General features: G+C 34.7%; 2 protein-coding genes and 2 pseudogenes across 2 annotated transcripts; all 4 read left to right on the forward strand.

Annotated features, from left to right (window-relative positions):
• The first annotated feature begins 1,006 nt into the window (after positions 1–1,006).
• LOC111797383 (uncharacterized) lies at positions 1,007–1,532 on the forward strand (annotated as a pseudogene).
• Positions 1,533–2,253: 721 nt separating this feature from the next.
• On the forward strand, positions 2,254–3,393 carry LOC111796752 (fasciclin-like arabinogalactan protein 14). Its single transcript, XM_023679503.2, has one exon. It carries the CDS (start codon positions 2,414–2,416, stop codon positions 3,263–3,265), a length of 852 nt encoding a protein of 283 aa, XP_023535271.2. The 5' UTR covers positions 2,254–2,413; the 3' UTR covers positions 3,266–3,393.
• A 1,526-nt stretch (positions 3,394–4,919) lies between these two features.
• LOC111796753 (fasciclin-like arabinogalactan protein 14) lies at positions 4,920–6,177 on the forward strand. The gene has a single exon (XM_023679505.2). It carries the CDS (start codon positions 5,227–5,229, stop codon positions 6,043–6,045), a length of 819 nt encoding a protein of 272 aa, XP_023535273.1. The 5' UTR covers positions 4,920–5,226; the 3' UTR covers positions 6,046–6,177.
• Positions 6,178–11,096: 4,919 nt separating this feature from the next.
• On the forward strand, positions 11,097–11,726 carry LOC111797554 (flowering-promoting factor 1-like protein 2 pseudogene; annotated as a pseudogene).
• The last annotated feature ends 671 nt before the right edge of the window (positions 11,727–12,397 follow it).

A 12,397-nucleotide genomic window follows, 5' to 3' on the forward strand; every position in this document is an offset into this window, starting at 1 on the left:
TGGTTAATATTCCAATTTTTTATCTCACAAATTATATATTAATTATTTAAATTTTAATTTTGTATCTAATAAATATTTTTAATTTTTAATTTTTTTTAAAATTAATTATTTTATTAGATATAATTTGAATTTTATGTATAATGAAATTTTAGAATTTGTATTTAGTAGATACGTGAATTTTTTAAAAAGGATCCTGGTGTCAACTCGTCACCGAGAATGTCCAAAAAGGATCCTGGTGTCAACTCGTCACCGAGAATGTCCTATGTTCCAAGAATCGATGCTACCCAACACCTACCACTGAAGTTAGTCTCCGTGATTCAGATGATGCTGCTGTTGACATGCAAACCATTAAAGATGGTTCTCAGGTCCTTCCAAACAGCCAATCAAGTAGCCCGCTATTCTATAGATGGCATAGAGTTCTTACACAGTCTATAATAGGAAGACTGAACTATCCCGGACAAAATTTAAGACTAAATTTGTAATTTAACCTACTAAAAAAAATCTATTATTTTTTTTTAATTATTGTTTATTATTAAATATATATATATATATGCTTTAAAAATGTTTAATAACTATTTTCACAAATAAAAAGAAAAATCAAACATTTCCCAACTATTTTAGGAATAAATTATTTTGAAAAAATAAAAAAATTTAATTGAAAATTTTGAAATATACAAATTAAATTGAGAGAACTCAAAAGACTTTAACTGAAGGTTCTTATAAAATAAGGTCATTTTCAATTAGCGTATTCGGTGAGCTTCTGAAAGAATCATTTGTCGTCTGAGAGCAGAGTTCGACGAGTTTTGAGAGTCTTTGCTCCAACGAGTTCTTAAGGTAAATGACAATCCTACTGTTTCTTTCTTTTAGCAGATGTTAGGACTGTGAAAACATTTTGTTTATTGATCGCAATTTTGGTGTAGTAGATTAATCTCTGCGGTTCGTCTTCTTACTATCTTTGAATTTCGTATTTTATTTCGTAAGTTTCGATCGATCGTAATCGGAAAAGATGTCGGAGTACGAGAATGTGGTGGTGGGGAAGTTAAGGCTGAAGGGGAAGGCCTTGGGCGTAAGAGGAGATGGAATCAGGAAGAAAAAGAAGTCGAAGAAGCAGTTTAACAATTTTTCTCAAGCTGTGAGAGAAGACGGATCTCTCATCAGGTTAGTTGATTTGTTTTGAATTTCTCGTTGAATTTTGTTTGGAGATGAATTTGATGAGCATTGTTTTATGTCTCACTCATACCATATAATACTAAATTGTCAAGAATTTCATTTAGCTTATCGGTATCTTTTTCTTTTGGAGATGGTTAGGAATGAACGCTACTTCATTGGTTGATTGTTCTAAAGAGAACATGAACATGAACGATATGCTAACACCTACGGAGAGGTGATATCTTCGGCAATGGGAGAAGATTGATGTTCAAAGAATAGCGAAGATGGCCAGAAAATCTCATCGGGATCGGATTCACGAATTCAATCAATATCTTGTCAGTCTGAATGAACACTATAATATTCCTAAAGTCGGGCCCGGCTAATTCAATCTACATACTATTCTTTCTAGTTTTGTTCAATTTCAACCGTTGAATCTCTTATCATTCACAGCAATTTTAGCTTTATGTTATTATTGGTTGTGATCTGTAAAATCTAAGGCGTGGTTTTCTTAAAGAATAGATAAATACCTTACCACCATTTTTAGATTTTGTGTAATTTTATTTCATTGGGTTAACGTTTTTATCGGAAAGACATAGAGTTGCATCTAATTTAATTGAATTTGGGGACGGTCAGAATTTGCTCTCCCGTCATTATAAACCAGGTTCACATTTTGATCCAATATTTACTTTCAACTCAAAGATGTTCACGAGGCAAGATAAGCATCGGGAACGAGGCGAGACAAGGATAAGAAAGATTTCTACTACCGATTTCAATCCTTATCCCTACAAAAACGACACAAAATTAATAAATCCAATAAGATTCGTAGCTAAAAATATTAGAAAAAACATAATATATATATAAGTTAGCACATAATCTCACCGTTTCCCTCCCTTTTTTTCAGTTTGAATCGGATTTTCATGTTCGGGGTAAAATGGTAAATGCACAACATTCCCGCCCTTTTTCAGTTTAAATCAGATTTTGGTGTTCGGGGTAAAATGGGTAACAGAGAGAACTATTTATACTATATTTAGTAATTAATTTTCAGAATCGAAGAACTCCACAGGATTTCTAATGCTAATTCAAAGATTTTCCCGGAAAAGAAAATTCGAGTGAGAATTTTCCTCCCAGCCAAACAAACTAAATCAATCCCTGCTATAAAAGCCGCCTTCCATCTCAATCGTAAATCAATAAGCTCATCGGTTTCCCATTGAAAACAAAAATCATACCAAAAAGAAAAAAAAAAATCAACAATTACCGAATAACAATGGATTCCAGAGCCATTTCCGCTGCCCTGATTTTGAGTTTCCTCCTCTTCTCTGCAGCCTCCGCTTTCAATATCACTAATCTCCTAAGCCAGTTTCCAGATTTCAGTAATTTGAACGATTTCCTCACCCAAACAAATCTCGCCGGTGAAATTAACAGCCGTAAAACCATCACCATCCTCGCCCTCGACAACAGCGCCGTTTCTGGCCTATCTGGAAAGCCATTGGACGTCGTGAGGAGGATCTTGAGCGTTCATGTTATTCTCGATTACTACGATGCTCAGAAGCTTGCTAAATTGTCTACCGATAATACTACCGTTCTCACCACTCTGTTTCAGGCAAGCGGCGCTGCCAGGAATCAGCAAGGTTTCATCAAGGTTACGCAGATTAGCCATGGCGAGATCGCGTTCGGATCCGCCGTGAGAGGAACTCAGTTCGATTCGAGATTGGTGAAATCCGTCGTCGCACAGCCGTACAATATCTGTGTTCTTCAGATCTCATCTCCGATTCAGGTTCCTGGAATCGATGCCAAGCCACCTCGCTCCTCTCCAACACCACCACCACCGTCGTCGTTTTCTCCCGTCGGATCACCTAAAAAGGCACCGGCTCCTTCCGCTAAGACTCCGTCAAAGGCTAGGGCTCCTTCCGCTAAGACTCCGTCAAAGGCTAGGGCTCCTCCCGCCAAAAAACCGAAGTTTGTTGACGATTCGCCGGCAAGGTCTCCACCGAAGTCCGCCGACGGTGAGGATGATGCGGCTGCTCCAGCACCTAGCGATGAATCCGGCGCCTCACGCGGTAGCTTCATCGGAGCAGCGGCTGTTATGGCTGTGATCTCGGTGTTTCTGGCTCTCTGAGTTCTAAAAGCCAATGCGGTTATGCTTTGAAGATTGAAAAATTTTGAATTATGTATGCCGCTCAATTGCGTAATGCAATAAGCGGAAAATATATAATTTTTTTCAATGAGATTGCTCTACTTTCTTTAGCCTTCTTCCCATAATTAAAATTAATTATTAAAAACTAAAAATTAAAAGTGAGAGATATCGAGTACTATTGAAGCATGAACTCACTTGTATCTATGGTATCATTTTTGCATACCGTGTTAGATGAACACGACTCTCCACAATAGTATGATATTGTACACTGCATAAGCTCTCATGACTTTGCTTTGAGTTTCTGCAAAATGCCTCATACCAATGGAGTTAGTATTCCTCACTTAGACCCATGATCATTCATCATCTAACACCTCCCTTCGAACGAAGTGTGCCTCCCCTTAATCGAGGCTCAACTCCTTCTTAGTCATTTTTTACTGCCTTTGAAGATGCTTGACTCCTTTCGAGTTCTTTGTTCGATATTTGAGGATTTACCAATCTACTGGCACGACTAAATTTAGAACTCACTTGTATCTATAGTATCATTTTTGCATACTGTGTGGAGAGCACTTAAAGAATGTAACGACACCATGAAACACTTGTTACATTGGAGGCTCATTGTTGCTCGATTTTTGCTAATTAACATAGAAATGGGATTCAAATGATTAAAAATAAAATGTATAGCAAAAATTAGTTATGGCCCTAAGAAGGGATGCTCCCGGTATGCAAAAATGACTTGACACAGTTCATGCCTCAATTATACTCAAATAAAGGTATGATCAAGATATCTTAATTATTAGGTGAGTTTTTGATAGTGTCTAAGAGAGCGGTCATGACATCTTAAGTCTCAAGATGACACCTAGAAACATCAAAAAGTTTTTCTTATATTATATTAATATGTGTTCAAACAAATCTATGCAATGATTTAATGGGGGTTGGATCTTTTCCTCCCATTCGAAAAAAAAAAAAAAAAACTAATGTTAATAGTCATTAAAAAATAAAAAATCAAATTGATCCTTCATCCAAGAACTTCTTTTTCTTTTTCTTTACAAAAACAATTATAAATACCCTATAAAGGGTCACTGTTACTTGGGATTGGGATTGGCTTTGGGACTTTATTGCGGGAGGGCGAAAAGGGCTCCCTTTCGGGCGGTCCGAGCCATAAGTGAGATACCACTCTAAAAGAGCTAGAATCGGGAGGACGAAGAAGGTCCCTTTTCGGGGCCATAAGTGAGATACCACTATGAAAGAACTAGAATACTTCCGTCCACTGTTTTCCATACCACTCTGAAAGAGTTAGAATCCTTCAATCCACGTTTCTCCGTACCTTTGAAAGCTTATTTTGAGCTCTTAGGTGGAGAGTGAAGAAGACCCCCTCGACTATTTTTCGATCCTTCGGTCTACTGTTTTTCAGTACCTTTGAAAGCCTATATAAGCATCATCCTTGTTGCTTCCAAAAAACAATGGCTTTTTTTTTATCTTTGTCTTCTCTTCTTTCTCGTCTATTCCATCACTACTTGTGATCGCTGTGTTGGTCAATCCAAAACTGTTATTACTACAATGATACACCTATTGTTCCACCCATTGTTAAAAATATTTGATTGGCATGTTTTCAGGTATGTTTATTTTGCAGCACTACTAGAACTATATGGTTGCTAAAGATCAAAATTAGGATAGCAGATATGATTTTGTCCTCGGTAAGAAAGCATGATCCACTATGGCTTCAAAGAATAAGTCTGAAAGAACTATCAACTAATTCAAGATTTTCCCGGAAAAGAAAATTTGAGTGAGAATTTTACTCCCAGCCAAACAAACTGAATCAATCTATGCTATAAAAGCCCCCTTCCATCTCAATCATAATCGTAAATCAATAAGCTCATCGGTTTCCCATTGAAAACAAAAATCATACCAAAAAGAAAAAAAAAATCAACAATTACCGAATAACAATGGATTCCAGAGCCATTTCCGCCGCCCTGCTTTTGAGTTTCCTCCTCTTCTCTGCAGCCTCCGCTTTCAATATCACTAATCTCCTAAGCCAGTTCCCCGATTTCAATGATTTGAACGATTTCCTCACACAAACAAATCTCGCCGGTGAAATTAACAGCCGTAAAACCATCACTATCCTCGCCCTCGACAACGGCGCCGTTTCTGGCCTATCTGGAAAGCCATTGGACGTCCTGAGAAGGATCTTGAGCGTTCATGTTATTCTCGATTACTACGATGCTCAGAAGCTTGCTAGATTGTCTACCGATAATACTACCGTTCTCACCACTCTGTTTCAAGCAAGCGGCGCTGCCAGGAATCAGCAAGGTTTTATCAAGGTTACGCAGATTAGCCATGGCGAGATCGCGTTCGGATCCGCCGTAAGAGGATCTCAGTTCGATTCGAGATTGGTGAAATCCGTCGTCGCACAGCCGTACAACATCTGTGTTCTTCAGATCTCATCTCCGATTCAGGTTCCTGGAATCGATGTCAAGCCACCTCGCTCCTCTCCATCATCACCACCACCGGCGTCGTTTTCTCCCGTCGGATCTCCTAAAAAGGCACCGGCTCCTTCCGCTAAGACTCCGTCAAAGGCTAGGGCTCCTCCCGCCAAAAAACCTAAGGTTGTTGCCGATTCGCCGGCAAGGTCTCCACCGAAGGCCGCCGACGGTGAGGATGATGCGGCTGCTCCAGCACCTAGCGAAAAATCCGGCGTCTCACGCGGTAGCTTCATCGGAGCTGCGGCTGTTATGGCTGTGATCTCGGTGTTTCTGGCTCTGTGAGTTCTAGAAGCCAATGCGGTTATGCTTTGAAGAGAAAAATTTTGAATTATGTATGCCGCTCAATTGCGTAATGCAATGAGCGGAAAATATATAATTTTTTTCAATGAGATTGCTCTAATTTCTTTTAGTCTTCTTCCCGTAATTAAAATTAATTATTAAAAACTAAAAACCAAAATGAGTTAAAATCATTAAATAATTTCCCACCGATGTCATCGTTCATCACTCTCTTCGACATGCTTATCGATAACAGTCCCAAAAATTGAGATATCTCGAGTACTATTGAGGCATGAACTCTCTCGTACCCATGGTATCATTTTTGCACATCATGTCAAAGAACGACTATGTATACTAACATTTAGGATTAGAGGGCAGTCTCGAACACATCGACACCATGGAAACCTAAGACACTTGTAACATTGGTCTTACCGGATGTTTCTGAGTGTCATCTTGAGACTTGAGATGTCATTGACCCAATAACCGACCCAATAATCGAGACATCCTGATCATACTTCCATCATTTTTGCTTATCGTGTCACTATGTATACCAACCTCTAGGATCCGAGGGCAATCTCAGTCCTTGAAAACCCATTTATGATGCCATGAAAACTTGGAGGTTAAATTTAAAAATACCCTCGAACCTTTCCTCTCGAGACTTGGGATGTTGTTGATCACTTTCTTGGACATGTTTATCGAAAACTGATCCAATAATCGAGATAACAAACCTTTAGGATCAGAGAGCAATACAGGAGCTATCCTTGAGAACCCATTTATAAAAGAACACACCCCGACACCATGAAAACCCAGGACAAGAACACACCGACACCATGGAAACCCATGACACTTGCAAGCCGACACCATGACTCGCATGGACGTTCACCTAGACCATGGGCCATTGGGTTAGATTTTTTATTTTATTTTATTTTTTTTGGTTAAGTGAAAATCAAATCTGCATCCTCTGTTAGGCCCATAACTAATTTTCATTTAAAAATAATGATTTCAATTTTAGTCAATATTTACCCAAAAATAATAATTTTCATTTAAAAGTAATAATTTCAATTTCAATTTCATTTAAAAATAATAATTTCATTTTATTTTTAACCAATTTAATCCCATTTCTATATTAATTTTATAATTTCTTCATAAATATATGAATTTTAACACGTTTTAATTTTTAATCCACCAGAATAATTTACGTCCAAAATAAAATTCCCACATCACTTTCAACATAAATTTAATTGGAAATCCATATTGGATAATGTCAACTATTTAAAAATAAAAATAAAAATAAATAAATAGTGGATAATATTAACAATACATTTATTTAAAAGAAATAAAAAGAATAACAATAATGAACAAAAAGGCAAAGGGAATTTGGCACCACAAAAAAATAAATAATAATAATAAAATAAAATATAACCACGTGGATTAAATTTATTTTGATATTAATGGATAAATTGGATTGGTCAATTTGATAGCATACATAAAGAGGAACAAATTATAAACAAAACGACCAAACTCCCTCGTGGGCTTCGAATTTTGGATGTCTAAAGCCATACACTCAAAATATACTCTTTTCTCCCACTCACCCATCACTCTAAAGTTATTCTTCCTAATATATTATATTATCGTTTTAATTATCTGTATCTTTTCAAAACTTTTCCATCAAACGCTCCATAAAATATTTGATTTAACCTCGTATAACATGATTTAAGCTTTGACCCGTTACGTATCGTCATTGTTAGTCTCATAGTTTTAAAACGTAAGAGAAGTTGAGATCTCACATTGGTTGGAGAGGGGAACGACGCCGTCCTTATAAGAGTGTGAAAACCTCTCCCTAGTAGGCGTGTTTTAAAACTGTGAGGCTGACGATGGTTTGTAACAGGCCAAAACATATAATATTTGCTAACTGTAGGTTTGGACCGATACAAATGGTATTAGAGCCAGACACGAAGTAGTGTGTCAACGAGGATGTTGGGCCTCCAAGAGAGATGGATTGTGAGATCCCATATCGGTCGGAGAGAGAAATGAAGCATTCTTTATAAGGATGTGAAAAATTCTTATGAATAGATGCGTTTTAAAACCGTGAGATTGACAATGATACGTAACAGATCAAAGCGGACAATATCTTCTAATGGTATCAGAGCCAGACACCAAGCAGTGTGCCAACGAGGATGTTCGGCCTCCAAGGGGGTGGATTGTGAGATCTCACCTCAGTTGGAGAGAGAAATGAAACATTCTTTATAAGAGATGTGAAAAATTCTTACGAATAGACTCGTTTTAAAACCGTGAGGCTGACGATGATACGTAATAGGTCAAAGTGGACAATAAGTTCTCGTGGTGAGTTTGGATTGTTACACTAGGAGTTCTCGATATACATCGTATGTGATAGGTCAAAGTAAAATTGGGACGAGAGGAAGATAGGAATAAGTTCTCATGCTTCCCATCCCCGTTCAAATGGGGACGGTTCACACCTTCAAAACGACTTTAGAATTTTGAGAGAGAATAATTTTTCCGTCAAATTTGACACAAAATTAAAAAGAAAAATGAATTAAAAAAATAAAAAAAAAAGAAAAAAAAGAAAAAGAAAAATAGGATTGAAATTAAGAAAAGAAGAAATAGAGTTGTGGGGTAGAGGTTCCTTAAAATGGATGAGTGTGTGTGCATGCATGATGTGGGGACCATAGCCCCATGTGATGCCATGTGGGCAACATCCTATTTCCCTATCCTCCAAAATCTAAATTAATAAAAAAAAAAAAATACCCTTTATTTAATAAAATATAAAAAAAAAAAAATATTAATTTTGAGTCGAAACATTAATATTTTATTAAAAAATACCCCTAAATTTTCAAAATTTTCATTAATACCCTTAAAGAGTTTGAAAAATACATTTAAATTTTTTTAAAAAAATTTAAAAATAATATTAAAACATTTTTAGATAATTTATAAGGTGTCGATAGACAGTTTTCATCACGGTAGAAATGTTTTATGGTACTAATGTTACTATTAAAATTTTATGGGTACTGTAACAACTTAAGTGGCAAATATTATCCGCTTTGACCCATTATACATCGTCGTTAGTCTCACAGCTTTAAAACGCGTCTACTAGGGAGAGATTTCCATACATTACAAGGAATGTTTCATTCCCCTCTTCTATTAACGTGGGATCTCACAATCCACCCATTTGGAGTCGAGCGTTCTTGCTGGCACACCACCGAGTGTCTGGCTATGATACCATTTATAACAGTCCAAATCACTGTTCCACGTATTACTAAACTAGTAGTAATAATAAATAAAGTTGAGAATAACTTTAATCAAGGACCCGTTTGATAATTATCTCCATTGCCCATTTTTTACTATTATTTTTTAAAAAGTCGAGCAAAAAACTTTAGGGTCATTATCAAATAAATGTAAATGATTACCGACGAGATTAAAAATTTGTTAAAAACCGGAACAAAATATAAATTAATAAGGATTCGACGAGAAGAAATACATGATTTAGAGTCGAATAAATTGAATGGTTGGAAGTTTAGAAGGCATTGAGAAGCAACGAGTTTGTTAGAAAGAACCAATGATGAAGACATATGATTAGCTAAGCCCTTTCTTGTCTGCCCCTTTTCCACTTAACAAATGCTCTCCCAACACTATTATACATGCTTAAACATGCTCTCTTCTTTGCCTATTTCCCCTTTTTCATTATTATTATTTTTTTTTAAATTTGACATTAAAAAATGGTATAAATTTTATTTATTAATTACTATTTTTTAAGCCTAATAAATTGCGAATTTGGACGCTTTTATTTTATTTTTGTTCGGTATCTGTTTATAAAGTCTGTCTAATTGGACTCTAAACTATTAAAATTATTTGATAAATTTTTAAAATTTTAATTTTATTAGATAAATATAATTAGAGAATGAAGTATTTTCTGTTTTTTTCCTATCACTAAATTATGATACGAGTATAAATTTTTAATTTTGTGTTTAATAGATTAAAAAAAATTAAAATTTTTAAAATGAGTCCGTAGTTTGATATAAATTTGAATTATTGAAACTAAATTTATGAATATTTTTTTAAATATATATATATTGCAATAATATATTTATTTAGTATTTATTTTTGTAGGATGAAAGGGACAAATATCCATTTCTTCAACCAAGAGACATCCAAACAAAGGTGTTTTTCTTATGTTTAAACATTGTCGTCAATTTCCATTTACATATTTTTTAAAAATAATTTAATTTTTTAATAAACTTTTGACCAGAGAAGTTTTCACAAGATATATACAACCTTTTACTCATTTAATAATTAAATTTTAATTAAAAAAAACAATTTAGAAAAACAACAACTCCAATCAATATTAAATTTAATTTTTTAATAAAAAAAAATATAACATTTTATTTTCCACTCCATTAAAAATATTAAATTAAAAAGTTTTTAAAAAAATAATATAAGGAATTATTGAGGATAGGGAGAAATGGATATAAACAGTGGATAATAACGAAAGGAGAATATAAAATTTAAAATAAAAATTAAAAAAAGTTCCGAAAAAGAGAGAAATCCAATGATGGAATGGGAAAGTGAAATCGGGTTCGGTCATATAACCCACCAACAACCCAATGCCTTCACGTGGACAGCGCGTGATCCTCTTTTGGGACCAAATTCCCTTTCTCTCCCTCTTTTATATATATATATATATATATAGAAAATCCATTTTAAATATATTTTTTGTAATGAAAATTAACTTTAAATTTAAATGTTTGAACGTACAAATGAACTCATTTTTTAAAATTTAGATTTAAATTAAAGAAAATAACAAAATAAATAATGTAGTGGGTCCCACAATCCCAAATTAAAATAACCTAATTAAGAATTAAGGTAGAAATTCAAAATAAATAAAATAAATAAATAAATTAAAGGCATCTAAAATATACCCGGGGGGGGGGGGGGGTGGTGACGTGGAGTGGGCCCCACAATACGAGTCTAAAAAAGATTCCAAGTCCACCCTCTCCATTTGGAATCCAAATCCCCCATCTCTTCTTTCCTTCTCTCCCTATAAATAAACCCTTAAATCAAATTCCTTTCCGAAAAACAAACGAGCAAAAACAAACACACATTTTCAATTCACACTAACCGTCCGATCACCAAAATGTCAGGCGTTTGGGTATTCCGATCCAACGGTGTGATGCGCCTCGTCGAAAACGCTCAGGCCGGCGGCGATTACTCCTCCGACGGCCACCATCACCACCACCACCACCACAACGGCGGCGGAAGAAAGAAGATTCTGGTTCATCTTCCTTCCGGCCAGCCGGTCACATCCTACGGATTTCTTCAGAAGATTCTGGAAGGTCTAGGATGGGAGAGATATTACGAAGGCGATCCCGATTTCTTCCAATTTCATAAGCGATCTTCTATTGATCTCATTTCGCTCCCAATGGACTTCTCCAAATTCAACTCCATTTATATGTACGATCTCGTCGTCAAGAACCCTAACGTTTTTCACGTCCGCGAGCCCTAATTTCTTTTTCTTTTCTTTTTTTTTTTTATTCTCTCTCTCTCTCTCTGTAATAATAATCATTTGTGAAATCTTCATTCTGTACGTAGAATATGCTCTCATCTCTCTCTCTCTCGAGCTTTCTCTTCATAGGAATCAAAGTTATTTAATAAATTCTATCTTTATTTTTATTTTTATTTCTCAAAAAATAATCTTTTAATCGATTATATAATAATATTTTTTCGTTTAATAGACCTCTGTAGCTTAGTTCAACTTTGATTTAAATTTATTATATTTTAATTTTGGTTCACTCGGATATTTATCAGTCTCTGTAATTAATGGGTCGAGAAATTCACCTGAGACTAATGAGAAAAACTTTACGGTATATTTTTCTTCAATTTCTTGAAAAAATAAAAAAGGAAAGTAATGATACATTTTTAAATTTAATTTTATTGTTTTTTAAAAAAGTTGAATAAAATCTATTACATAATTAAAATTTGGAGGATTAATTAGTATTTTTAGAAACAAAATTGGTTATTTGTATTGTTTTGTTTTTTGTTTTTTTTTTTTGTATTAATTTTGATTTTTGTATGGATGTGTAATGGATGGAATTATGTGTTCATAGGAATGAAAATGATTATATATTATATATTATATATTTAAGGGATTTGAAAATTGAAATGATTATGAGACTTTTGTTTGGATGTGATTAAATGGTTTGACAAATGGAGTTCCCGGTTTGATTACGTGTACAGCGCATGCGTATGAACCTAAATTTCACGGACGGGGATTTTTCTTTTTTCCTTTATTTTAATTCTCTTTTTTTTTTTTTTTTTTTTTTTTTTTTTTTAAATAATTGAAATA

This window comes from Cucurbita pepo, chromosome 6 (assembly GCF_057944985.1).
Source record: "Cucurbita pepo subsp. pepo isolate OVF chromosome 6, ASM5794498v1, whole genome shotgun sequence".
Classification (NCBI taxonomy): domain Eukaryota; kingdom Viridiplantae; phylum Streptophyta; class Magnoliopsida; order Cucurbitales; family Cucurbitaceae; genus Cucurbita; species Cucurbita pepo.